This window comes from Lissotriton vulgaris, chromosome 4_1 (assembly GCF_964263255.1).
Source record: "Lissotriton vulgaris chromosome 4_1, aLisVul1.2, whole genome shotgun sequence".
Taxonomy (NCBI): Eukaryota; Metazoa; Chordata; class Amphibia; order Caudata; family Salamandridae; genus Lissotriton; species Lissotriton vulgaris.
Window position 1 is genome coordinate 2138993638 of NC_141691.1, and position 26439 is coordinate 2139020076.

Sequence of the window (26439 nt, forward strand, 5' to 3'; positions counted from 1 at the left end):
CACCTGGAATGAGACAAATTACAACATGAAATTGAAGCAGTGTCCTGTACCACCTGGTAATTCTGGACGTGTGTTTGATAGTCCCGTCTCCATTTAGAATGTAAACCAAGGTTTTGTGGTGGGTCCGACCTAAGTACTTTCATGCAAGAAATCCTCGCCCAACACCACCCAGGGACAGTTCTCGTGCAGACTCTGCTGCAGATCCTTCACCATCAACCATACCACCACAACTGCTGATGGCCCGCAAGATGCACGCACCGCTGAAACCCTGACATGCATTCTCCTTAACGTGTGCTCCCTGCACCGACATGCGATAGAGATATGGGACCTGATCGACACCCTCTCGACCGAAGTCGCCTTCTTCATGGAAACCTGGGCCAATCCCAACTGCGGCCCGACATTGCCATGACCATCCCCGGCAGCTACAAGATCCAGAGGTAGGATTGCCCCCACCGCCCAGGAGGAGGGCTCGCCATCACACACGAGACCCCCCTCCGACTCTCCGCATCCAGCACGAGCGACCCCCACTCTAACACAGAGCACCTCCACTTCCAGATCCAGACTAGCCCCAGCACCACACTACGTTGCACCCCTATATACAGACTGTCGGGACGACTTACCTACTCCGCAACTACCATCACCGAGCTCGCTACACCACACGTCATCACCTCCACTGATTACATATTACTCAGGGACCTTGATTTCAACCTCAACAACAGGAAACGACCCCTACTCCGCCACTCTCCTTGACAATCTTGCCAACCTTCGTCTGAAGCAGCTGGTCAACACGCCCATTTAAAAAGCCAGACACACCCTTGACCAAATATTCGCGGGAGGGACAAACATCTGCTTCAGCCATGCCACCCAGCACCCCTGGATGGATCACCACAGCGTCCATTTTACCTTCAGCACCACCTTTGCACCCAAGTCTGCCCCACGCCAGCCGCAAAGAAATTGGAGCGAGGTCACAGAGGAACACCTCAACACCACCCTCCTCCAAGACCCCTCCTGCACCACTAATGACACCAACTCGGCAGCCATAGAATTTCACCGCTGGATCTCCTGCTGCACTGACAAGCTTGAACCCCTCCACCACCCCACCAAACAACACCCACTGAAGGCTGCCTGGTTCACCTCAGAACTAAAAGGAGCCCAGATACTCCTGCAGATGCCTAGAGAAAATCTGGCAAAAAACAGAAAACTTCAGAAGCGCGGAACAACCACAGGAGCGACCTGAAGGAATACCACCAGCGCATAAGAGACATAAAACAGACCTTCATAAGAGACAAGATCCAGACCAACAGGATCAATGCCAAGGAACTGTTCAATGCCATACAACAGTTCACTAAACCCCGCAGAGAAGCCACGGACATCACACCTTCCCAGGAACTCTGTGACAGGCTCAGCACCTACTTCCACCTGAAGATTAATGTCCTCTACCACAACTTCAGCGAACAAACACCGAACACAACCCCCACCAAGCCTCTGATAAGCCATCCATCATGACCTGGAACTCAGCCACCATCAAACACAACCCCGCGACCATGAAGAAAACCCCCTCAGGATCCCAGATGGACCCCTGCCCACCACACATATTTCACAGGGCCACCACCACCATCTAACCTGAACTAGGATGGACCATCAATGCCTCCTTCTTGTCCGGCATCTTCCCAGATGACTGGAAGCGGGCGGAGGTTATACCCCTCCTCAAGAAACCGAAGGCAGACCCAACAGACCTGAAAAACTACTGGCCCATCTCTCTCCTCCCCTTCGTGGCCAAAGTCACAGAGAACCGAGAAACTTGTAACTGCCGAAGTGACCACCTTCATCGAAGAGAACTCCATCCTAGATGCCTCCCAGTCTGGATTCCGCCATAACCACAGCACCAAGACCGTCCTCCTCGCTGCCACTGACAACATCCGCATGCTACTCGACCAGGGACACACTGTGGCCCTCAGCCTTCTAGACCTCTATGCAGCCTTCAACACAGTTTCACACCGCACATTCGCAGCCAGACTTCACGATGCAGGGTTGCAAGGAGTCATCCTTTTCTGGATCCAATCCTTTCTCTCTGGCTGAACCCAGAGGATTAGACCCTCTCCCTTCCTCTCCAAACCCACAGATATCAACTGCCGATTACCACAAGGATCATCGCTCAGCCCCACGCTCTTCAACATCTACATGGCCCCCTCACCACCATCGTCAGACAGCATGGACTCAGCATTGCATGCTATGCCAATGACACCCAGATCATCCTCTCGCTTATGAAGAATCCTGAAGACACCAGACTCTATTTCCAGGAAGGAATGAAGAACGTGGTAGCCTGGAAGAAGGACAGCTGTTTGAAACTCAACTCAGAAAAGACCGAAGTCCTCATCCTCGGACCCTGCACCTCTGCCTGGGACATCACCTGGTGGTCTTCTGCCCTCAGCTATCCACCCACCCCTACAGACCATGCTTGAATCCTCGGCATCATCCTCAACTCCTCACTCTCCATGAACCGTGAGATCAAAGCTAGTGCCTCCACCAGTTTCAACTGTCCGCACATCCTCCGTAACACCTTCAAGTGGATCACCCCGACTGCAGAAGGACCGTCACTCACACGCTCATAACCAGCAGACTGGACTATGGCAACGCACTCTATACCTGGATCAACATAATCCTTCTACACAAACTCCAAACCAGCCATAACGCTGCAGCCAGACTCATCCTCGGGACACTGCGTCACAAACACATCACCCCTCACCTACGAGACCTGCACTGGCTCCCCGTCAAGAAGAGGGTCACCTTCAAGCTCCTCACCTACGCTTATATATCCCTCTAAAACATCGCATCCAAATACTTCAATGAGGGAATATCCTTCCACGTACCCAAGAGGAAGCTCCGATCCACTGACCTTGCCCTGACAGAGGTCCCCCGCATCTTCAGAAGTAGAACAGGCAGAAATCATTCTCCTATATCGCAGCCAAGACCTGGCACAAGCTCCCGGTGAAAATCAGACATTCCTCCACCCTGCACATGTTCAGGAAGGACCTCAAGACCTGGCTCTTCAACTGATCCGGAGCTGCCCCAGCGCATTGAGACCCTCACGGGTGACTTGCATGCTTTACAAACCACTGATTGATTGATTGATTGATTGATTGATGCACACACATAGATTTAGCATTTCTGCTCTGTCCACCAACAGGTTAAGAGCTCTTTCTCAATCACTAAACAATGAACGTCAGTGTTTCTCAAGATGTGTGAGGCACTCCCTACTGTGTATTTATTCTGAACCCTCTTATGGATCAGGAGAGCGCTTAAACCCACTTTGCTGGAATCAACCGCACTGAGATCGAAAGGGGACACACGGATTGTGTGCTTACCAACATCACTGGTCCCACACTCTTTTCTTTTGCATGTTAGTGACAAGCCACCCTAAAGTGGATGGTATAGTTCTGTATGACCACTCAAAGAAATCAGACGTCCCAATGGAAGACTTCAATGAATCCTTATCAGAAGTGGTTGACTCTCCACAATGACTTCAACTAGCCCTGAGCACAGCTCCACAGAGACTTTCAAAGTAACAACACCGAAGTTCTCCATTCGATCTTTCAAGAACCCATGCGATTGAGCTCTTTCCTTTGAGAAGCATAGGTCAGTATGTCATCTGAAAAAAAAAGGGTTCCCCTTTACACCCTTAAACTTCTAGAACATCATCCATTGGAAAACAGACGCTGCAGAGGAAAGTCCAAATAGAAAACTTCCCACAGCAAACACAAAACCAGTGAATGCCTGGATTGGTAGGCACTTTCTTCCTGGCTGTAACCTCACACAAAATCAAGTGTAATAAAACATGTGGTCCTAAGCAATGCTGCCAGCATCTCTGTTATCTTAAAAGAGGATGTGAATCTACCTTTGTCTCCTTGTTGAGACTACAGAGTTCAACACATCCTTGAACTTCCCACTGCGTTTGCATGCAATCACCAAGGGTGATTACCAAGATGACTCAATTGCCTGATGATCCTTCTATTGAGATGTGCATGGAATGGGCATTCCATCTCCACTGTCTGTAGCAGCATTCTCTCCCAGTGTATAGATAAAAATTGAATATTCATTCTATCTGCGCTGCGGCGGCAAAAATGATCTGTAACATCCCATATCGTCACTCAATTTGTACTCACTTAAAAAAATTACAGTGGTTGCCAGTGGCTAGCAGCATTCACTTTAAATCCCTGGTCCTGGCAAATAAAGCAATGCAGGGGCAGGGGCCGGCCTACTTTAGAGCCAGACTGAAGCATGCCCAGTCCACCCGATCTCTCAGATCAACTCATCTCTTCCTTTTACGTGCTCCCCGTTTTCGCTGCTCTAGAATGGGGGGCAGAGCATTTGCAGTTATCACGGTTCTAGCCTGGAACAACCTGCCACTGTCCCTCCGTACAGAATCGGAATGCTTATTTCGACGCAATTTAAAAACTTGGCTGTTTACCAACCCTCAGTTGCATAGAGACACTTACAAATGCCGAGTGCTCACAGCGCCCGGACACCCCCGTTGGGGGTAGCAGCGCGTTATATAAGCTTCTAAATAAATAAATAAATATACCAGCATTCTCTCCCTGTGCATGGCAGGACAGTGAACATCCAATCTATCTCTGCATTCTCTTTCAGTGAATGGCAAGACAGTGAATGTTGGTTTTTCTGCCCAAAATTACCAAAGTAAACAGTATACTCTCTCAGTGTATGGGGGGGGGGGGGGGGGCAGTGAATCTCCAATTCATCTGTGTATTCTGCACCAGCACTCTTTCCCAGCGTGGTGGTGTTGGGTCAGGAATGGGAGCCTGATGAGAGGAGAATGAGGAAAACAATAAATAGGGTGACTTTTTAAAGCGACATCATTCTTTTTAATGCAATGTAATTTGTACTGAAATTAATACAATTTTGGAAAAAATAGTAGCTTATTTGGTGTATTTAGTTTCACAGTACAGGTACTGTTAACATTTTCTTGTCTGCAATGTACACAAAATAACAAGACACCAAGGATTTAACCCTTTGGTTGCGTCGGGCGGCCCACAGCCGTCCGACGTCACGGGTGGCCTGTGCGTTGAACAGCCGGACGCCATCCGATTTGCGAATGCGTGAAATTTTTCTACACTGCAAGAAAACGTTGCCCGCATTTAAAGGGTTAAGCAGGGTTTGTGGAGGGTGTTAGTGGGACCATTCATTAGAAGGAATAAAATGCCCTCTGCTACTCATTAAAAACATATGTAAAATCAACAAAGAGGTGCCTGTCATCCTTCAGCCATGTGTCTCTATATGATCATGGACCTCTTCAATATAAATTAAATCAGGCGTGCGTTCTCCAATGTATTTAGTTCATGTTTTAATGTGGATACTGTTTTTGTTTTGACTAGTGTATATTGTGCTTAGTTTGTCTTGTTTTGATCTAAATGTCTTGTTCTTGTTTTGACCTGTGTGTATTGTTTTTACTTTACACTCTGTATGTTATTTTTAGTTTCACATGTTTATATTATTTGTGTTCTGACTAGTGTATAAAGATTTGACCATTGTATATGTTTTACACAGTCCAAGTAGTCCTCCAGGTGAAGCCTCAAGCGTAGCCGAAACTATTTATTTATGTATTTATTCTGTTTGTAGAGCACCTGAATCGACTCCCGAAGGGGTATCTCTGAGCTTTGGATGAGCAGCAGATCCTGGAGACTGAATTGCAACATCACAGGTGGAAGAGAGTGGTTTTAAGCTGCTTTCTGAAATGTAGGTGGTCTGAACATTGTCTTAGATGCAGAGGAAGTTTGCTCCAGTATAGGGGTCTGAGGTGGAAGAGAGCCTTCCCACCCAATCTGGCTTTCTTACTCGAGGGACCACCAGAAGGGGTTTGGATCCCGAGTGGAGGGACCTACATGGCAGGTAAGGTTATGAAAAAAAGAGTTGAGGGACGGCCTAATAGGGCTTTGGTTATCCTTTGATTTTTAATTGATGAGTGTTGGCATGGTGGAACCTCTCATAAAAGGCAAACGAGCAGACCCCCTTACTTTTCAGTCTTGATTAGGAGGTGGACGGTGTTTTCGATCTCTCTGCCCAGGGATTGTACTATGACTTGGGAGTTATTGATCGCACCCAGCAATCCCTGGGTTTATTGAATAGTTCACCCTTTGTTAAATTCCGGCTTCATCTGCTTGAATTTAATGTCGGAAAGGTATGGATAATAAAGCGCCAACATCTGCATGTTATCCCCTAAGAACTTGTGATGGGTGTTATTTATCACATATTGCACCCAATAAATGAAGGGCCAGGTGAACCTTTCTAGGGAAGCACATTTCTGTAAGGTAATACAGAGTTGAATCCTTACCTGTTGCCCAGGGCCTGAACAACACTCTTCACAAAGTCAGTAATGTCGACACTCCCAGGCTCTTTGTTCTTCCACTTCTGAAGCTCCTCGATAGCCTTATCATTGGGACAGGCGAAGTAGGTCTCGGAGAAATAATGGCTGGCAGGGAGAGTGCAATGAAAAAAAGGGGCGAAGGAGATTTCGAGCACAGAGCCACTCACAGCACCTGTTGAGAGAAATATTCCATAATAGTGAATTTCAATTTACAATATGAGCCAATGTCTCAAAATCATCAAACTGCAATCTTCATGCATCTCATCGTTAGCATGGACACGTCATGTGTTGCACCTGCGCAGTATCCCTCAGAATGGGGCATATTCCACCTTCACAGGGGAGCAGTAGAATAAGTTATGGACAAGGGGACTGAACACCTACTCATATGGAATCTCATGGCTCCTGACCTTCACACAACAGAACAGTACTCTGAGTAAACCTAGAAGATCCCTGTGGTGGTCTAGGAGCCTTGGGAGGGCAGCTTGATAGAGTTACTTGGGACTTACAGAAAACATAAGGTCCCAGTCAGCATCCTTGCCAGACTTGCCAAGTTTTATACCGAAAGCAGATCTCAGAATTCTTCTGAGGTACCTTCGGATCTTCAGAAAAGACTTGGGTCCTGATTTAGAACTTGGGTTACTCGACCCCAACGGTGATGGGTATCCCGTCCGCCAAAATCTCAATCCCATTATAGCCCATGAGACTTAGATTTGGTGGGCAGGCTATCGGTCGCCCATCCACCAAGTTCCGAATCAGGCCTTTACCGAGGTATCTAAGTAATTAATGAACTCATTTCAACAGGAAATGTGTTACTGAAGAAGAGATGAGAGAAAAAACGATATTCGGATCTAAGCACGCACCTTGTAAGGAACCCGGGAGGTGAGGATGTGTTTCATGTGGAAACAAACTTGTCATCATATAAAAACTGTTTGCTTCCATCTTCCGTGTTACCCCTCACAAGTGTGTTGCTCTTGAGAGAGACTACATGCTTAGACTTTGGTCATGATAGGGATAGATACAGAGGCTGGTCTAGGCTGGTGACAGCGTGCAAAAGAACGTTCATTTGGAAGGAAGGCATGTGTTCTTGTGTCATCCAGGTGGGATCAATGCTGGGCTTTGGGACCTCCTTCCATGCTGCGGGTTAAAAGCCGCCTCTCTTGAGAGTCTTCTGAAGGTTCCTGCTCTTGTCTCTGATTCCCCTTCCCACTTGGATTCTATTGTTGACTCCTTTCCCTGCTGATTGCAGTTCCTCCACCTTTTCAAACAGTTGTCCTTTTATTATGTTTACCATTTCGTTAGCTTTTTCTCTATCTCTCTTCCCCCTTGGATAAGACATCAATAAAGGTGCTAGGACCTCCTGTCCAAGAGCAAGCTGTCTCTTTCTGAGAAAACACCTGGTCCTTGTGTCCTGACGCACCTGCAGGATGATCACCACAAGGACAGTGCTCACCGCACAATCCTCCTTGACCATCAAGTCAACCATCCACTCCGGAGCACCCCCTGACCCATGCCCTCACCACATCTTCAACCTTGGATCCTATCAAACGCCTCCTAAAGAAACTATATGGCAACCCCAGCGAACTCTAAAATTATTGACCAATTTCTCTTTTCCCAAACCCCACCAAAGTACTTAGGCCTTCGATCACCAATTCACTGAATATTTATAATAAAACAACCTTTTTTACATCTCCCTATCAGGACTCTCCATCAGCCACAGCACAGAGATTGCACTCATCGCAGTCATAGATGACATTGGAATACTTTTCAGTCGAGAGGAGACCGCAGCCCTTATCCTCCTTGACCTCTCAGCAACTTTCGCCACTGTTTACGAACACACCCCCATCAGAAGGCTCCAAACATTGCCATACAAGAGATCGCCCTCAGATGGATCAACTCCTTCTTGATAAGATGTACTGAGAGCACTCAGATCCTTCTACTTGACCCCCCTAAGCGGCATCACCAAATCCCACGGTTTCAACATCATATTCTATGCAGAAGATACACAGTTCATCCTCTCACTCACCTAAGGCACCTCCAGCACCCAAACTAGCATCTGCAACGCCCGGTCCAATGTAGCAGAGTGGATGAAAGCAAGCTGCCTCAAACTCAAATTCGACAAAACAGAAGGAATGATTTTTAGGAGAAACACATCCATAAGAGACCACAGCTGATACCCAGCCAAACTCGGACACCCGTCATACCAACAGACCATGCAAGCAACCTTGGCAGAATCCTCAACATTATACTGACAATGAAGTGATAGATCAAATGAGTTTTCTCAATCCTGCTTCCTCATCCATCGCATGCTCTGTAGAAACTTCAAACGGTTCCCAGTCAATACCAGGAAAACTACCACCCAGACCCTCATCACCAACCAACTCGATTATGGCAATGCACTCTATCCTGACATCTCCACCCAGCTCCTCAAAAACTCCAAATCATATAGAAAACGGCAGACAGATTTGTCCTGGACCTCCCCAAATGGGTCCATGTCAACCACACCTCAGAATACTCCACTGGCTCCCCATCCGGAAGAAATGCTAGTTTAAGATCCTCATGGACGCCTACAAGGCCTTACACAACCAAGGACCTGCCTACACCAACCACCAACTGAACTTCCACCAGCCCACCAGACATCTGCACTCCTCCTCTTAAGTCCTTGCACACACAGCCCAAATCTGTTGCAGCTGCAGTGGCAGCTGCTCTTACTCCTACATTGCACCTGGAATAACCTGCCTCTTCACTACTAAACTGCACCCTCCTTTGCGAACTTCAGAAACAAATATAAGACCTGGCTCTTTCAAAGCGCTCTACTTACCCGTGAGGGTCTCAAGGCGCTGAGGGGAGGGGGGTGCCACTACTGCTCGAAGAGCCAGGTCTTGAGGAGTCTTCTGAAGGCCAATAGGTCTTGGGTCTGCCGTAGGTGGGTAGGGAGGGTGTTCCAGGTCTTGGCGGAGAGGTAGGAGAAGGATCTGGCACCAGAGGTCGTTCGATGGATGCGGGGGACAGCGGCGATGGTGAGGCTGGCGGAGCAAAGCTGGTGGGTGGGGGTATAGAAGCTGAGTCTGCTGTTCAGGTAGGCTGGTCCGGCGTTGTGGAGTGCTTTGTGTGCGTGGGTTAGGAGCTTGAAGGTGATCCTCTTGTCGATGGGGAGCCAGTGTAGGTCTCTCAGGTGGGGGGGTGATGTGGCTGCGGCGGGGGACGTTGACGATCAGTTGGGCGGAGGCATTTTGGGTGCGTTGTAGTCGTTGTAGGTGTTTGGCTGCGATTCCTGCATAGAGTGCGTTGCCGTAGTCCAGTCTGCTGCTGACGAGGGCCTGTGTCACTGTTCATCTTGTTTCGGTCGGGATACACTTGTAGATCCTGCGGAGCTTGCGGAGGGTGTTGTAGCAGGAGGAGGAGACGGCGTTGACCTGCTTAGACATGGAGAGGGAAGAGTCGAGGATGAATCCTTGGTTGCGTGCATGGTCGGTGGGTGTCGGTGCTGTTCCCAGTGTGGTCGGCCACCAGGAGTCGTCCCAGGCTGAGGGGGTGGGTCTGAAGATGAGGACCTCCGTCTTGTCCGAGTTCATTTTCAGACAGCTGCTCCTCATCCAGTCGGCGACGGTCTTCATTCCCTCGTGGAGGTTGGTTTTGGCGGTGTGTGGGTCCTTGGTGAAGGAGAGGATGAGCTGGGTGTCGTCGGCGTAGGAGATGATGTTGAGGTTGTGATGGCGGGCCACTTGTGCGAGGGGGGCCATGTAGACGTTGAACAGCGTCAGGCTGAGTAATGAGTCCTGGGGGACGCCGCAGATGATGTTGGTGGCTTCGGATCAGAAGGGTGGGAGGGGGACGCTCTGGGTTCTGCCGGAGAGGAAGGATGTGTTCGAGTCAAGGGCCTTCTCTTGGATTTCGGCTTCTTGGAGGCGTGTCTTTAGAGTGCGATGGCAGACCGTGTCGAAGGCGGCTGACAGGTCCAGGAGGATGAGGGCTGATGTTTCGCCGTTGTCTAGGTGGCGCCTGATGTCGTCTGTGGCGGCGATTAGGGCTGTCTTAGTGCTGTGGTTTCGTGTGAATCAGGACTGGGACGAGTCTAAGATGTTGTTGTCTTCAAGGTGGCGGACCAATTGCATGTTGATGATTTTCTCGATGACCTTCGCCGGGAACAGGAGCAGGGAGATGGGCTGGACGTTCTTGAGGTCCATGGGGTCCGCCTTGGACTTCTTGAGGAGGGCGTTGATTTCGGCGTGCTTCCAGCTTCCCAGGAATGTCGCTGTTTCGAAGGAGATGTTGATGACCTTCCGTAGTTGGGGTGCTATGGCTGCGTCTGCTTTGTTGAATATGTGTTGTTGGCACGGGTCTGACAGAGATCCTGAGTGGATGGAGTTCATAACCTTGCGTGTATCGTCGTCGTTGACGATGGACCAGGAGGTCAGGCAGTTGGCACTGGTGGTGTTCGCATGGGAGGTGGAGTCTGGTGTAGTCGGCGGGGCAGTCGTGGTGTTGAAGCTGGCGTGGATGTCAGCGATCTTGTGGTGGAAGAAGATGGCCAGTGAGTCGCACAGATCTTGTGAGGGCCGGATGTCGTTGGCATTGGTGCTGGAGTTGGAGAGTTCTTTTACGATGCAGAAGAGCTCTTTGCTGTTGTGTGCGTTGTTATCCAGGGGGTCTTTGAAGGAGGATCTCTTGGCTGATCTGATGAGGTGGTGATGTCTGCGGGTGGCGTCCTTGTTGGCTGCGTGGTTGTCCGGTGTGCGTTCGTGGAGCCATTTCTTCTCCAGTTTCTGGCATGCGCGTTTGGAGGTCTGGAGCTCGTCGGTGAACCAGGTGGCTCTCTTGCTGGCGTGGCTGTTGGAGGATTTCTTGAGTGGGGCGAGGGTGTTGGCGCAGTCGTCGATCCACTGTCTGAGGTTGCGGGCTGCAGTGTCTGGGTTGGTGGGGTCGTTGGGTGGGTTCAGGGTCGAGGGTGGTGATCAGCTGGCATTCTGTGACTTTGCTCCAGCAGCGGCGAGGCAGCTGTTGGGTGCGGTGGTGCATGGTTGGTTTCTTGAAGGTGATATGGATGCAGCGGTGGTCGGTCCAGTGGAGTTCGGTTGTGTGGTCGAAGGCGATGTGGGTGCTTGTGGAGAAGATGGGGTCCAGCGTGTGGCCGGCGGTATGGGTGGGTGTGGTGAAGAGTTGTGTGAGGCCTAGGTTGGCGAGGTTGTCAATCACTGTGGCGGAGTTGGCGTCGTTGTTGTTCTCGAGGTCGAAGTTCAGGTCCCCGAGGAGGATGTAGTCCGTGGAGGCGAGTGCGAGGGTGCTGGCGAGGTCGGCGATGGAGTCGCTGAACTGAGCCCGGGGTCCGGGGGGTCTGTAGACGAGTGTTCCTCTGAGGGTGGTGTTGGGGTTGGTGTGGATCCGGAAGTGCAGGTGATCGGCGGTGTTGAGGGTGTCGTCTGCGTGGGAGGCGACCTTGAGGGTGGACTTGTGGATGATGGCTATTCCTCCTCCGATTCTGTTGGCGCGATCCCTGCGGGTGATCTTGTAACCGTCCGGGATGGCTATGGCGATGTTAGCCGCCGAGGAGTTGTTCCACCAGGTCTCGGTTAGGAAGGCCACGTCTGGGGAAGAGGTGTAGAGCAGATCCCAGAGCTCGACGGCGTGTTTGCGTGCGGAGCGGGTGTTGAGGAGTATGCAGCGGAGGTGGTTGGGTCCAGTCCTTGGAGGTTTGGTGGCTCTGTCGCAGGTGAAGCTGCAGGTGCGGCTGGAAAAGGGTCCGTGGGTCCGTTTCGGGGTGGCCTGGAAGCAGGTGTGGTTTCGCACGGGGTTGAGTGCGTGGATGGTGCTGTCGTCGTAGCGGAGTCTGGTGTTGTGGCGTTCGCGGGGTCCAGGGGTTCAGGCGCTGGACGCATTCCAGGCACGGACATGCGCAGAAGGGTTTGCCTTAGGCGTGCCTTCGGCGCACACTCAGCGCGCCCGCTGCGCGTGTCCGCTGCATGACCGCACAGCGTCCGGCATATATGGAGAGGTGGGAGAGAGGAGCAGCTGGGAGGCAGGAGGCGGGAGCAGCGAGTGGGCGGGGGAAACAGTGGGACAGAGAGCAAAATGGGGGAAAAGAGGGTTAAAACAGTGGCACAGAGGACGGAAACGGAGCACACAGAGTGGGAAAAAAGTGCCACAGAGGGCAAAACGGGGCACAACAGAGGGGAAAAACGAGTGGCACAGAAGCAAAAATGAGGCACAGAGAGGGGGGAAAACAGTGGCACAGAGGGCACAAACGGGGCACAGAAACGGGGGTAGAGCACACTTACCAGCAGGTACTCGGCAGCAGCAGCAGGGGCACACAGGCGGAGCTGCTTAGAGGGGTAGCGACCTACCAGGAGGGTCAGGGATTGCTCCTTTGATGTAGATCTCGCACCCACAGCGCCCAGATACGTGCGTAAGCATTTTATAGTAGCATTATGGTTCATGAGTAATTGAGACAATTCAAAAGAAGTCTGACACCAATGTATACAAATAGAGTTTATTTTTATACAAAAGATAGACACCAATTTGTACCTTGTATCATACATACAATTAGAGTTGCAAATGTTTAAAATGTTAAAAAATAGATGCACTTTATCTGTCAAACTAGTCTTGTTGAAGTCGATGGGGGAAAACACTGGAGACACTCGGTCACTTTCAGAGCAAGTTCAAATGAACTCTCTTGTGGTTTTGTGGTTAAGGTTCTAAAGACCACTAGACCAAGACTTGACAGCCGTGACTTTGTTAATTGCCCAGGGAGTCTGGGTGCAGAGGTGACTTGGATGTCCTTGGTAATGAACGGGATCCGATGGAGATGTCAAACTTGCAGCAATTAACAAATCCACACTTGGAGGTGGAGTTCCATTCTTACCACACAGAGTAGGAGCCTTTGGGGCCATTGGATCTGGGTTCAACAGCTGGATTTCTTCTACCTTGCTCGACGTTGCAGAGGTAGCTGTCTTCTGTCAATCTCTGGGGTCAGGTCACGCAAAACATGCTTTGCTGCACACTCAACGACTCCAACTTCAGGATGTAGGAACACAGCAGTGGAGTCACTGATGACGTCGGTCTATGTGAGGTGCTCTCGGGCGGATATGACGATGACGAGTTTGATCACCTGACTTGTGATCACCAAGCCCTGGTTGCAACAAATTTAGTCATTGGTTACTTCAGAAACTTAATGGTGACAAGAGCGGAGTTGCAGCTTGAAACTTGGGGAAAGCTTGGCTACCACGTTGGACTTGCAGGACACCACTTCTCTTTGGGCTCACTCTTCAAAAGTTCTGAGGGTTGCAATTCTTGTCACACAACAAGTAGTTTTTCCTGCAGCTTGCAGTGGAATGGACCCACTACTCCTTGGGAGTCTGCTTCAATTTCTGGTGTCCACTAGAGTCCCTCTTGTTGGGAGCAACGAGATGTTGCCACATACATGTTTTGAACACACGGTTCCAGTATATGTTCTCTTCAGGGCACTACAGCAGAGTCTAAAATCCTGTTTTCGGTGATAGCATCTTCTTTGTACGTCTTCTCAGATTCAAAGTCAAAACTGAGGTTCTGGTGCCAGGGGATCCCCTTAAATCCTACAGGACAGGAGGGTCAGTGACTTTTGGGCCACTGGCCCAAGCGGCGAACCCACCCCTGGGGTGACAACATCCTGTGGTTGTACAGCACCTTTCTAACCAGAGCCCACCAATCTAGTGTCTTCTAACATGGCAGAACTCTTCCTTGACTGTAGAGACCTCTTAGTCCACCATAAAAGTGAAGCTAGCCTTTTGGGGGTGTCACCTCTTGAATAGCTAATTTTCCCACCTGTCAGGCTGGACAGGTTAGAAAGGGATTAGTCCTTCAGTGGGGGAGAAGTGCTCTCACATATCAAGTTTGATGAAGCCTTTAAGGCTCACCACCTTGATTGCTGTAAACATTAGGCATCCTGGGAGGGAGGGGGTGTGACCTGTCCCCTACCCAGGCTTTAGCCGCCATCCTGAAGAAGTGCTAGCATAGCCCTCCAGGAGGGCAAACACTTGTCTTGCCAACAGATGGCTCTGGTAAACCCGCCAAGGCACTGGAGCACTAAACCTTAAGTGGGCACCCACCCAGGGTAGCACCTATGTACAAGCCAGCTCACCCATGGCAGGAGGATCATGTCAAGGGTGATAAAGCACAGTGTTTGACACCAAACACAACACAATTCAGTTGTTCCATCAGCGAGCTGGCTATCTCGAGTTTCATCCATAGCCTACCTGCGCTACTTTATGTACTTCTGGTCGCTTACAGTAAAACCTTGCTTTACAGGATTACTGTAGGGTGTAAATGTATAAATAGAGATATTCACACCCTTAATATAATGCACTCAACCTCCTTCGCCTATAAGCATAACCTTAAGAGTGACTTAAGAGTGACTTACTTACAGTAACGCAGTGAAGTGGCTCTGCATCACATGGTGTGTGCAGTGTCACTCTCGAGCAGACAGGCTGCTCAGGCCGGGTTGCAATGGCAGATCTGCAAATACATTTTTACTTGGGTCGCACAGGGTAGCACAAGACAGTGCTGCAGCCCCGGTGACCCCATTTACCACCCTTGATCTGCGTACTCCTGGTACCATTGACAAGGGAGTTTTGAGGGAGCTAAGTACATTACCAATTGTAAGTACCAATTCACATCACTTTTAGGGGAAGAGCACAAACAATGGGACCTGGTTAGCAGGTCTCAGTGCACTGTCAGTGTCAAAAGCCAGCATTTCTAACAGACCTGATATACTTGGCGTGGTTTCCCCAAACCTTTTGCCTTCACTCCTTTTGTTTTCCTTTTTTTTGTTGTTGGCCTAAGCACTCTGTGAACGTTATAATAACTTGGGCTAGAGTGTTTGCGCTCTGCCCTTCAAAATGGTGGAATTTACGCATTAATTTACATGCAAGTCCCTACTATATGGTCCTACTCACAACCTGGGTCTGTAAATTAAATGCTACTAGCTGGTCTAGAACACTTATCGTGCCACCCCCTTAAGTATCCCCTAAAACATAGCCCAGGTCTGCCATTACAAAGCTTTTTCCATTAATCACTCAACCTATATTAGAGACTCTACAGCTGTCAGTAAGTCAATAGGTGATCATCCAGTGAATCCTAGTAACCCACACACAGAGGGTCTTAGAATTCTCAATCAATTACAGGAGACCAGAACTCATCCTCATTTGTTCCTAAATGCACCAAATTAGTCTTCAACTAAAAATTTCATGTGTTTGAAAACCAACTCTATGGGCAGATAAAGGGAGTACCTATGCGAGTTGTTTCTCCCCAGATTTTTTATGAACAGTGGAGTAAACATTATATTTTTAATTTCAAGAAGTTTTTATTGGTTGTTTCAGCATCAACATACAATGAGTAGATCCAGTAGCATAATTAGAGTCAGAATTTCACGGTCTAAAATTACTGTACGCTACTTTACATCAATAGGAAAATGTCAATACAAAAGTACATAGCTAATATCTTGCCGAAAGTAGCAGAGCATGTATCTTATACTCAATAACATTTTAGTAACAGTCATTGTATTCCAACAACATTTTACTCATTCAGAAAGAAAAAATATACCATGATAAATAATACAATGATGGGAGTCTGCAAACACATGTTAATGGATCGTGAATGGTGTGGGACCATTTTAAGGTGGCTTATGTGTCGTGAAATAGTTGTCAAGAGTCGACCACCGTTTTCTCGTGGGAGGGCGCCACGGTGTCTGTTGGAGTGCTATATTATCTGCACCACGTAAGCTGATTATCCAATTCAGCCACCCTGCGAAGTTGGCTTTGCTGGTATCTTTCCAGTTACTAAGGACTGTCTTGACCGCCGCTGTGAGAAGGAGATCAAGTAATGCCTTATCGTCTGCGTCAAGGGAAGGGTCCCGGGTGAATCCGAAAACTAAGTAAGGGAGCTCTTTAGCTGGCGTAATGTGGAATAGCTTTGAGATACACTCGAATATCCTCTCCCAAAAATTTGCTACACAGTCGCCTTCTAGGATGATGTCTGATAAGTCACCTTCCGCACGTTTGCAGTTCCAACAAAAGGCGTCTGGGGTGATGTTGTGTGCAAATAATCGCGCTGGGGTCCAGAAGGCCTTATGAAGGAGCCAGTATTTTGTCTGAGATAGTGTAGGGCTGATTTTGTGTCTCGTGCAAGATACCCATGTACTGGTCCAATCTAATTCTGTGATTGGCCTGGACGAAAGGTTATTCCAGAATTGTGTGATTGGGGCAGTGAGGTTAGATTGTTGGGGACGACTGAGTCTATAGAGGAAGGAAACCTGATGTCCTAGTCTGTTTAAACATTATATTTTAAGCCTTCTGAAGCTTTTCTCGTTTGTCCACTATCCTCCGGTGTATCTCTTTCTACAGACTTTGGCCACTTTTGATCTTTGTGTAAGGATATCAATTTTTTATGGAGTTTTTGTATGCTAGGAATAATTTGAGGATTACGACATGAATAACCCTGTATGAGAATGGATTATTGGTTTATTGTCTGGTTTTAAAATGACATTTTAGATTTTGGAATGTTGTCAGTTTTATGTACCTTGGTCAAAATATGTCTGCTGTGTTTTTACGCTCAATAAACAAATAAAAAAAAGAGAAAAAAAAGAGAATGGATTAGTGATCAAATAATATTTTTTACTTAACCCACTTTCTATATGACAAATATCAAAAGTTTAGAATGTAATAATAACTTTTTGACTATGAACTAATATAAATGATTAGATTAGAAATGTATGGCAGACCCAGAGTTGAGGTTTTTACACTCCTGTATCTTTTCTATCCATATACTTTTGACTGTTTGAATACAATGTAGTGGGGGGCACGAGCTAAATGAGATAAAAGATGACTATTTAATTGAAAGGAAATGAACTAGTTTTTACATATGTATTGTTGTAAATGATCTGGGACTTGTATTGTATTCTTTTTATGTTTTTTTATTTGTATTCTTTTAATGTATTTTTGTATATGCTTTTATTTTCTAATTTCTTAAGATCGAATACAGTTATTAATATTATTCAGGAAACATCAATTGGAGTAACTCAGTAAACAAAGAAGCTCACCCCCTGCCCTTAGTGGAAAGTACTCAGGAAACCCCATATGGACTAAAACAGGAGGCAGAGATGCTCGACCCCTTTGGCAGTGGAAGGAACTCAGGAAACACCTTATAGAGTAGCCTTGGAGACAGTGAAAGGGGCTCAAGAAATACCTTAAGGAATAACCAGACAACAGAGATGCTCGCCACCTGGTTGAACTGGAGAGTACTCAGGAAATACCATATGTGATAACCAGGAGACAATCAATCAATCATGGGTTTTTTAAGCGCGACTACTTACCCATAAGGGTCTCAAGGCGCTGGGGGGGAGTTGGAGATGCACTGTCCTGTCCATCAAGTAGGAGGTCTATCAAAGAGCCATGTTTTGAGGTCCCTTCTGAAGTTGGGGAGTGATGTTGTCTGTCTGAGGTGAAGTGGGAGTTCCAAGCTCATGCTGTGAGGATGGAGGTGGAGCGGCCTCCTGATCTGGACTTCCTGGTGTAAGGGTCCATGGCGTAGGTAAGCTGGGCTGATCGTAGGGTCCTTTGGGGTACGTGGAATGTGAGTCAGCTATTCAGATATGCTGGTCAAGTGTTGTGGAGGGCTTTGTGTGTTTGTGTGAGACTCTTTAAAGTGATTCTTGCTTCGATGGGGAGTCATTGGATTGTGCGCAGGTGCTGGGTGATGTGGCAGTGTTGTGGCAGGTTGAGGATTAGTATGGCAGCGGCGTTCTGGATGTTTTTAAGTTTGCGGGTGAGGTTTTCATTAATTCCAGCATGGAGTGCGTTTGCAAAAACTCAAGTCTGCTGGTGATGAGGGCATGTGTAATGGTCTTTCTGTGTTTTTGGGGGATCCATTTGAAGGTCTTGCTTAAGAGGAAGAGGGTGTGGAAGCAGGAGGAAGTGACGGAATTGATCTGGCAGTCCATTTTGAGTTCTGAGTCCAGGATGCTTCCGAGGTTGCTTGCATGGTCCATGGGAGTGGGCGCGCTTCCGAGGGTGGTGAGCCACCAGGTGTCGTTCCAGGCGTCGGGTGTGGGCCAATGATGATTACTTCTGTTTTGTACGTGTTGAGTTCCAGACAGCTGCTCTTCATACATTTGGCGACTGCTTCTATGCCTTCTTGAAAGATGTGCTTGGCTGCGTTGGGATAGTTTCCTAGAGAGAAGATAAGTTGGGTGTCGTCTGCGTATGAAACAATGTTGAGTCTGTGGGTTCTGACAATGGGCGTGAGCAGAGCCATGAAGATGTTGAACAACATGGGGCTGAGGCAGGATCCTTGGGGGACTCTGCATGTGATTGTTGTGGGGTCTGAGAGGAAGGGAGAGTGTCTGACCCACAGCGTTCTGCCGGAGAGGAATGAGCCGATCCAGTCGAGGGTCTTGTCCCGGATCCCTGCATCGTGAAGTCTGCGTATTAGGGTGCGGTGAGAGACTGTGTCAAAGGCCGCTGAAAGTTCGAGGAGGATGAGGGTTACTTTCTCACCTCTGTCCAGGAGGGAGTGGATGTCGTGTGAGGATGTCGGCGAGGAGGGCGGTTTCCGTGCTGTCGTTCTTTCTGAAGCCTGATTTGGGAGGAGTCAAGGATGTTGTGCTCTTCGATGAAGGTGGCGAGTTGGCTGTTGATGGCTTTCTAAATGACTTTCACTGGGAATGGGAGCAGGGAAATGGGTCTGTAGTGTGTGAGATCTGTGGGGTCTACTGAGGGTTTCTTCAAGAGCGGATTGATCTCAGAGTGCTTCCAGTTGTAGGGCCAGGAGGTATTTCCAAGGGAGCGATTGATGGTGTAGTGGAGCATGGGGGCAATGGTGTCGGCGGCTCTGTTAAAGATGTGGTGGGGCAGAGGCCCGTGGGGGGCCCAGAGTGGATTGACTTCATCGTCTTCAGTCTGTCTTTGGTGGTGAGGGCTATCCAGCTGTCGATTGTTGGCTTCGAGGTGTTGGGGATGATTGGTGAGGGTTCTGTGTGTTGGTTGTCTTCATCGAAATTGTCATAAATGTTCTTGATTTTGTGTTGGAAGAAGGTGCTGCATATTTTGCTGAGGTCTTGTAAGGGAAGGATGTCTCTAGACTCGCTGATGGGTTGGGCGAACTCCTTGATGATGCTGAAGAGTTCTTTGCTGTTGTGCGCGTGCATGGAGATTCTGTCTTTGATCACTTTCCTTCTTGTATTTCTGATGAGTTGGTGGTGGGCGTTAGTGGCGGCTCTGAAGTTGTTGTGGGCTTCTTTAGATTTGGAGTTCCTACAGGCCTTTTGGAGGTGGAACCATGTGTGTCTGGACCCTCGGAGTTCAGTGGTGAACCAGCTGGCTTTCCTGGAGTGTGTGTTGTTGTTCTTCTTGAGGTGGTGTCGGCGTAGTCGGAGATCCATCTGTGCAAGGTTCGGGCTGTGGTGTTGGGGTCGTCGTTGTCCACAATGGTTGAGGTGGAATTGCCGAGTGAGGTGGTCAGCTGGTCATCAGTGATTTTAGTCCAATTTTGCCATGGGAGTAGATGCTGGGTTCTGTGGATAGTGGGTGTTCTGAAGGTGAAATGGATGCAGCGATGGTCTGTCCACGGGAGCTCGGAGCGGAGGTACGGCTGAAAATGATGGAGGTTCATGTGGTGAAGATGGTGTCAGGGGTGTGTCCTGCTGAGTGCGTGGGCTCGGTTACAATTAGGCAGAGTCTTATGTTGTGGAGGTTGTCAAGGAGGGCTGTGGTGTTGGGATCTTGTTGATTGTCGAGGTGGAAGTTAAGGTCTCCCAGCAAGGTTTAGTTGGTGGACGCCATGGCCTGCAGGGTTATATTGTCTGTGAAGGAGTTGGTAAATAGTCTGCAGGGTCCGGGGGCGGTAGAAGAGGGTTCCCCGGAGGGTGGTGGTAGAGCTGGCCTGTATCTTGATATGTAGGTGATCTGTGGGCTCATAGAAGAGTGTGCTCAGCCGAAGAGTGGATTTTTGGATGATGGTGATTCCCCCTAGGGTGGGTGGAGCACTCCTTCTTGAAGATCTTGTATCCTTGGGGAATGGTGATGGCGATGTCAGCTCCCGAGGTGGTGTTGGTCCAGTTTTCAGTGAAGAATGCGATGTCCGGGCTGGTGCTGTTGAGGAGGTCCCAGATTTTGGTGGTGTGTTTGTGGAGGGATCGGGCGTTGAGGAGGATGCATTGCAGGATGCATTGCAGGGACTTTGATGGGGCTGAGTTGTTGCGGTGGGTTGTGCTAGTTCCGTGTTCTTGACGGTGCGGCAGGAGTAGCAACAGTGGTGACAGCTTAAGGGTCCGTGGGTGACGGCTGGTGAAGCTAGCTTGCAGTTGTTGTTGCAACCTGGATTGAGTGTGTAGAGAGCAGCTGGGTTGTAGCATTGGTGGTTTGGAGGTTCAGGGTTCCTGGTGCAGGTCGTGGTCGGGTCACGGACAGGAGCAGATGAGCTTGCATTTGGCAGGCCTTTTGCGCACCAGCGGCAAATACACTGCGAGCGTCTGCAGCGCGGCCGTGCAGCAGCTGCCATTAAGTAGAAGTTGGAGAGGGCTGGACAGCTGGGGGAGGGGCCATGGGGGCAGCAGCGGCGGGAAAAGAAACGGAAGAGAGGTGCACCGAAAGAAGTGAAAAGTGAAAGGAGGATGGAAAGTGATAGATAAAAGGGTGAAAAAACAAAGGTGAAAGGAGAAGGAAAAAGCAAGTAGAAAAACTAAGTAAGAGAGAGTGAGAGGTTCACTGGACCACCAGGGATGAGGTGCACGTATAGCCTGCGGGTGGAGGAGGGCCTCTAATGCTAACACTGAATGCAGGGGCTCAGGAGGGTCTCACTTGATGGTGGAGCTGCAAGGGTGGGAGAGCAATTTCACTGACAATAAGTCAGTGCTCCTGCCCGTGTCCTGGCGGCGGTGAAAAATACTTAGGATAATACCATGTGGAGCAAGCAGGAGAAAAGCAAACTCCCCCTCCCTGCTGGCAGTGGAACGTAATCAAGAAATATTACGTGGAGTAACAAGAAAACTGAGAATTGCCCCTCCTGGCGGCAGTGGAATACACTCAGGAAACACATTACTGAGTAACTTAGGGGAAGGAGAAGCTCACCCCCTGGAGGTAGTGGAAGGTACTCAGAAAACTGAATATGGAGTAACTCAGGAGACAGAGTAGCTTGCCGTCAGGTAGCAATGATAGGTACTCACGAAATACTGCAAGTAGTCACCATGGCAGTAGTGGAACATACTTAGGAAACACTATATGGAGTAACAAGGAGACAGGGAACCTCACCCATGGCAGCAGTGGAAGGTACTCAGGATACACCGTATGGAGCAACTCAGGAAACATAGAAGCTATCTCCCTGGCATTAGTGGAATATGGACTACCATAGGAGACAGTGAAGCTCGGCCCCTGTGGCAGTGGAAGGTACTCCGGTCACAACATATGGTGTAACTCAGGAGACAGAGAAGCTCTCCAGCTGGAGGCATTAATGAGCACTCAGGAAATACCTTATGGAGTAACCAGGGAACAGAGAAGCTCACCTGCTGGTGGCAGTGGAAGGTGCTCAGGAAATTCCATATGTTATATCCAGGAGACAGAGAATCTCCCCTCGTGGTGACAGTGAACGGTACTCAAAAAATACCATATGGAGAAACCAGGAGGCAGAAACGTTCACCCCCTGTCAGCATTGGAAAATACTCAGGAAACACTATATGTATTAACCAGTAGACAGAGAAGCTTGATCCCTTCTGGCACTGAAAGGTACTCAGGAAGTACTATATGGAGTTACTCAGAAGGCAGAGAAGCTCACCCCTACCGGCAGTGGAATGTAGTCAGAAAATTCCATATGGAGTAACTCATGAGAGAGAGAAGCTCACCCCCTGGCTTCAGTGGAAGGTACTCAGGAAACACCATATGGAGTAACCAGGAGACAGGGAAGCTTGTCCCCTGCCGACAGTAGAAGGGACTCAGAAAACATGATATGGAGTAACTCTTGAGACTGAGAAGCTCGCCCACTGGTGGCATTAGAAGGCACCCAGGAAATACCATATAGAGTAACTCCGAAGAAAGAGCTGTTCAGGCCCTGGCAGTAGTGGAAGGTACTCAGGAAACACCATATTGAGTAACTCACGAGACAGGAAATTTTATCTGTTAGAATCTCTACTGTTAGCAGCAGTAGAAGGCACTATGGAAACACAATACAGATGAATAGATGGGCTGTTCGGGTATTGCTGCCTGGACTGAAACTCTTATTCTTCGAAGTCCACATCATTTTGGGGTAGAAAGTGTTTCCAGAAAATCTCTCTGAGGCCCTCAGAATAATTGCTGCTTGATGTTGACAGATGAACTGTGCTACCTTGCATTGTGGGCCCCGCACAGTGCAGCAGGAGACCCTACTTGCTTAATCCCTGCTGGGTGCTCACCTCCTGGGTCACTTGTATTTTTTATTTTTTAGTAGAGTTTTATATAGCGCGAACTTGACCCGAATCGGGTATCAGAGCGCTTTACATTGCACCAGTTACGTTACATTAAGTGATTTGCCCGGAATCACAGGATGTTCAGCGTCATTGCCGAGACTCAAACCCAATTTCCCAGATTCCAGGTTGACCGCCCTGGCTTTTAGGCCAACTCCTCTCCCCATGAGTATTACAAGGTGACATCCACACACCCAGTCCAAAGGGTGTAGATGGAAGTGAAGGGGGTCATTGTGTTCTCTACTGGGGAGTTTCCATTTTATACAGTACCACTCGATGATCCTGGGTCATAGGATGGTGTTGTCATGCCTGGGCCACAGGGAACACTTCCAAGAGTCACATTCAGGAAGTTTGAGGTCTGGTGCATCCGGGTGAAAAACATCACCACATTGTCACTGGACAGTGTTTACCAAAATAAGACTGACCCTATATTGTAAATAACACCTAATTTTTTATCCTTATACAATTGTTTTACTACAGACTTCATATACACTAAAACATCAACATTATACAGCAGTCAGAGGCAGTCTGTGTCTGCCCTGCCCACACACTTACCAATGTGCTCCCAGAAGCATGCCCACTGGAATTCCTGTGTCATCATTGACCCAAGTGATGGACTTGTTGTTTCTAGAAATAGGTCACAATCTGGACCCGAGATATCGTACCTCATTCACATTTTTTTATTCTTTCGCCTTCTTGTCAAACTTTTTTTCATAATATTTTTCAATGGCGTGTGTCCACAAATGTTGTTTACAGAAACTTGTGAACATATTTATTATTGTGTTTCAGTGTTCTTGTGCCACGTAAGGGGCGTACAAGAGTGACGGAACAACAAAGTCAGATTTATCAAGCCACGCAAGGCCGCCTTGCATTGTTATGTTATGTTAGCGCATATGTATAAAGCGCACGGCTACTCCCTGGAGAGTCCCGGCGCTGAAAACAGCCATATGTCACGTAACATAGAGCAAAACAGACCACTGTTGAACGGCTCACAGCTGGAAGACCCACGTTTTAAGAGTTTTCCTGAAATTCAGGAGGTCAGGGCTCTTCTAATAGGAAGAGGGAGGCTATTCCACAGCTGTGAAGCAACTACATGAAAAGATCTACCTCCTGTCCGAGACAGTCGCACCCTGAGAGTGACGATCAAAAGCTGGGATGAGGATCTCAGGGTGCCCTGGGGGAAATAAGGCTGAAATCTATCCCTAAGATAGGGCGCTTCAATCTTATGAAAGGCTTAAATAACCAGAACCAGGGCTTTAAACTGAATTATTTTCCGCACAGGAAGCCAGTGAAGGAGCTCTGTGGTATGAGTTCTAGAACCTGTCAGAAAAATGGCTCTGGCTGCTGTGTTCTGGATCACTTGTAGCCTGCCCAAAAGATATTCAGGAAGGCCGAGATACAAGGAATTAACGTAGTCCAGTATAGACATTATTAAGGCCTGAACAACTGTCTTCGTGTAAGGGATGGAGAGCAAAGGGAGAAAGTTTTGCAACATTCTCAACATCCCAAAGTATACCTCGGCTAACGAGTGTACTTGAGCCTTCATATAAAGAGTTGAGCCCAGCTTAATTCCCAGATTCTTCACCATAGAAACGGCCGACACAGGGGGACATATCCTGGGCCACCATTCAAACCAAGTTTCGGGTGGCCGAGGCCCAAAAATGATAATCTCCGACTTCTAAGAGTAACATTTAAGATGGTTATGACTTAACCAAGAGAAGACTTAAGATAGGCAGATATTGATTAAGTTGCCATCAAACTCAACTCCTTTCTCGCAGGTGAACAACAGCTGTGTGTCATCAGCATATGACACTATTTTGACACCACATTTCTCAGCGAGGGGGGCCAAGGGGGCCATGTACAAGTTAAATAATGTGGGGCTCAAGATAGAGCTTTGAGGCACCCCCACATTCAACGCAGGAATCTCTGCCGAGAAAGGAGGAGTCCAGATGGTTTGAGAGCGGTTGGTGAGAAAAGATGTGAACCAACTCAACACCGTGCCTCCTATACCGCTGTTGCTAAGTCTTTGCAGTAATCTCGAATGAAACACGGTGTTGAAAGCTGCGAAGAGGTCCAGCAACACCAGAACGGCATTACTTCCTCTATCTAATGAGGCTTTAATGGTTTCTGACACTTCCAATAGAGCCGTTTCAGTACTAAAATTGGCTCTGAAGCCTGACTGGCTAGAATTTAGCAGAGCATTAGTCTCCACATATTTTGTTAGGACCTGGTTGACAACTTTTTCCAAGACTTTTGAAAAGATAGGCAGGAGAGAAATAGGCCTGTAATTACTGGCTACCTCAGGATCAGCCAACGGTTTCTTAAGTAGCGGGATAATTTTACCATGTTTCGACAATTGTGGCATCATCCCTTCCCGTATAGCGGTGTTCAGGATAGAGTTCACACAGGGATTAATCACATCAGCCAATGAGGACAGAGTCTTCGCTGGACAGGGATTAGTGGGTGAACCTGATTTCAAAGCTTTCATGAACACCAAAGATTGTTCTAGAGTAATCTCCGGGAACTCCCAAAGGGTGGCACTAGGGCTGGGGTCCACAGCTAGGTGGAAACCCTCAGCATCCTCCAAACTCACTAATGGAACTTCAAAAGAATCCTGAATCAATTTAATTTTTTCATGAAAAAAGAGGGCCATTCGTTCAGTCCAATTGCTTGTAGGTCTAAACGGTTGGCTTATAACCGCCGGGGAGGAGAATCTTTTTACAAAATTAAACAGAGTTTTACTGTTATTAGCCGCCAAATCATTTTTGTTGACAGGAAGAGTTTCATTTCCTCACAGACTTTCTTTTTAATAGGTTTCCAATGCCAGTTTATCTGAGGGATGGTAGTTCCTCCGCCACTCTCTTCGAGATGTTTGCAGGACCTTTTACTATCCCCTAAGGCCTCAGAAAACCAAGGAGCTGAAACTCGAGTGGTTTTGACAGGTCTTTCAGAGGTAGGTGCCAGTTCAGTGGCTTGTTGCTGTAACCAACCCTCTAAGGTCATCACATCTTGTTCCAGAACACCACAAAATGGAATCGGCTGTTGTCGCAATGCACACTGGATGGCCTCAGGTGTCATCAGGTGAAATGGCCTAGCACAGTGACTAACCCTGGTTGTATCCAGTAGTTGGGGCCTTGAGACATCTGTACAAATTTTTAAATTGAGCAAATGATGGTCAGACCAAGTTAAGGCTAGAGGCGCATCCATATAAATCTGATTGGAGGAAAGCACCTGGTCCAATATATGCCCTTTATCGTGCGTAGAAAGACATACGAAGGGGATCAAATTAAAAATATCAAAAGATTCATGCAATCTTAAGCAATCGGGCTCCGAAGGTTCATCCATATGGATGTTAAAATCACCCAAAACCATACAGTGGCTATATTTAGCTACAATGGGGGAAATAGAACGGCTAATAGAATCCCAAAATAATTTCACAAAACCAGGTGGCCGATAGATTACTACTCCGGCCATAGTTTGATGGGCAGAGAGTTTCAGGAGAAAACCCAGGATCTTCTATCTCCACAGCTGCTAGAGGAGTACAAGTGAAGGAGCTCCTATATACGATGGCTAACCCACCGCCTCTCCCCACAGGATGATCCTT

At 48.3% G+C, this 26439-nt stretch overlaps 1 protein-coding gene across 1 annotated transcript in view; it reads right to left on the minus strand.

Annotated features, from left to right (window-relative positions):
- LOC147725243 (nicotinamide N-methyltransferase-like) overlaps positions 1 to 26439 on the minus strand; it is a 159120-nt gene that overhangs the window by 125786 nt on the left and 6895 nt on the right. The window contains exon 2 of the mRNA XM_086966556.1: positions 6347 to 6551. Coding sequence (XP_086822682.1) covers positions 6347 to 6551 — 205 coding nt within the window. The remainder of the gene's footprint in view (positions 1 to 6346; positions 6552 to 26439) is intronic.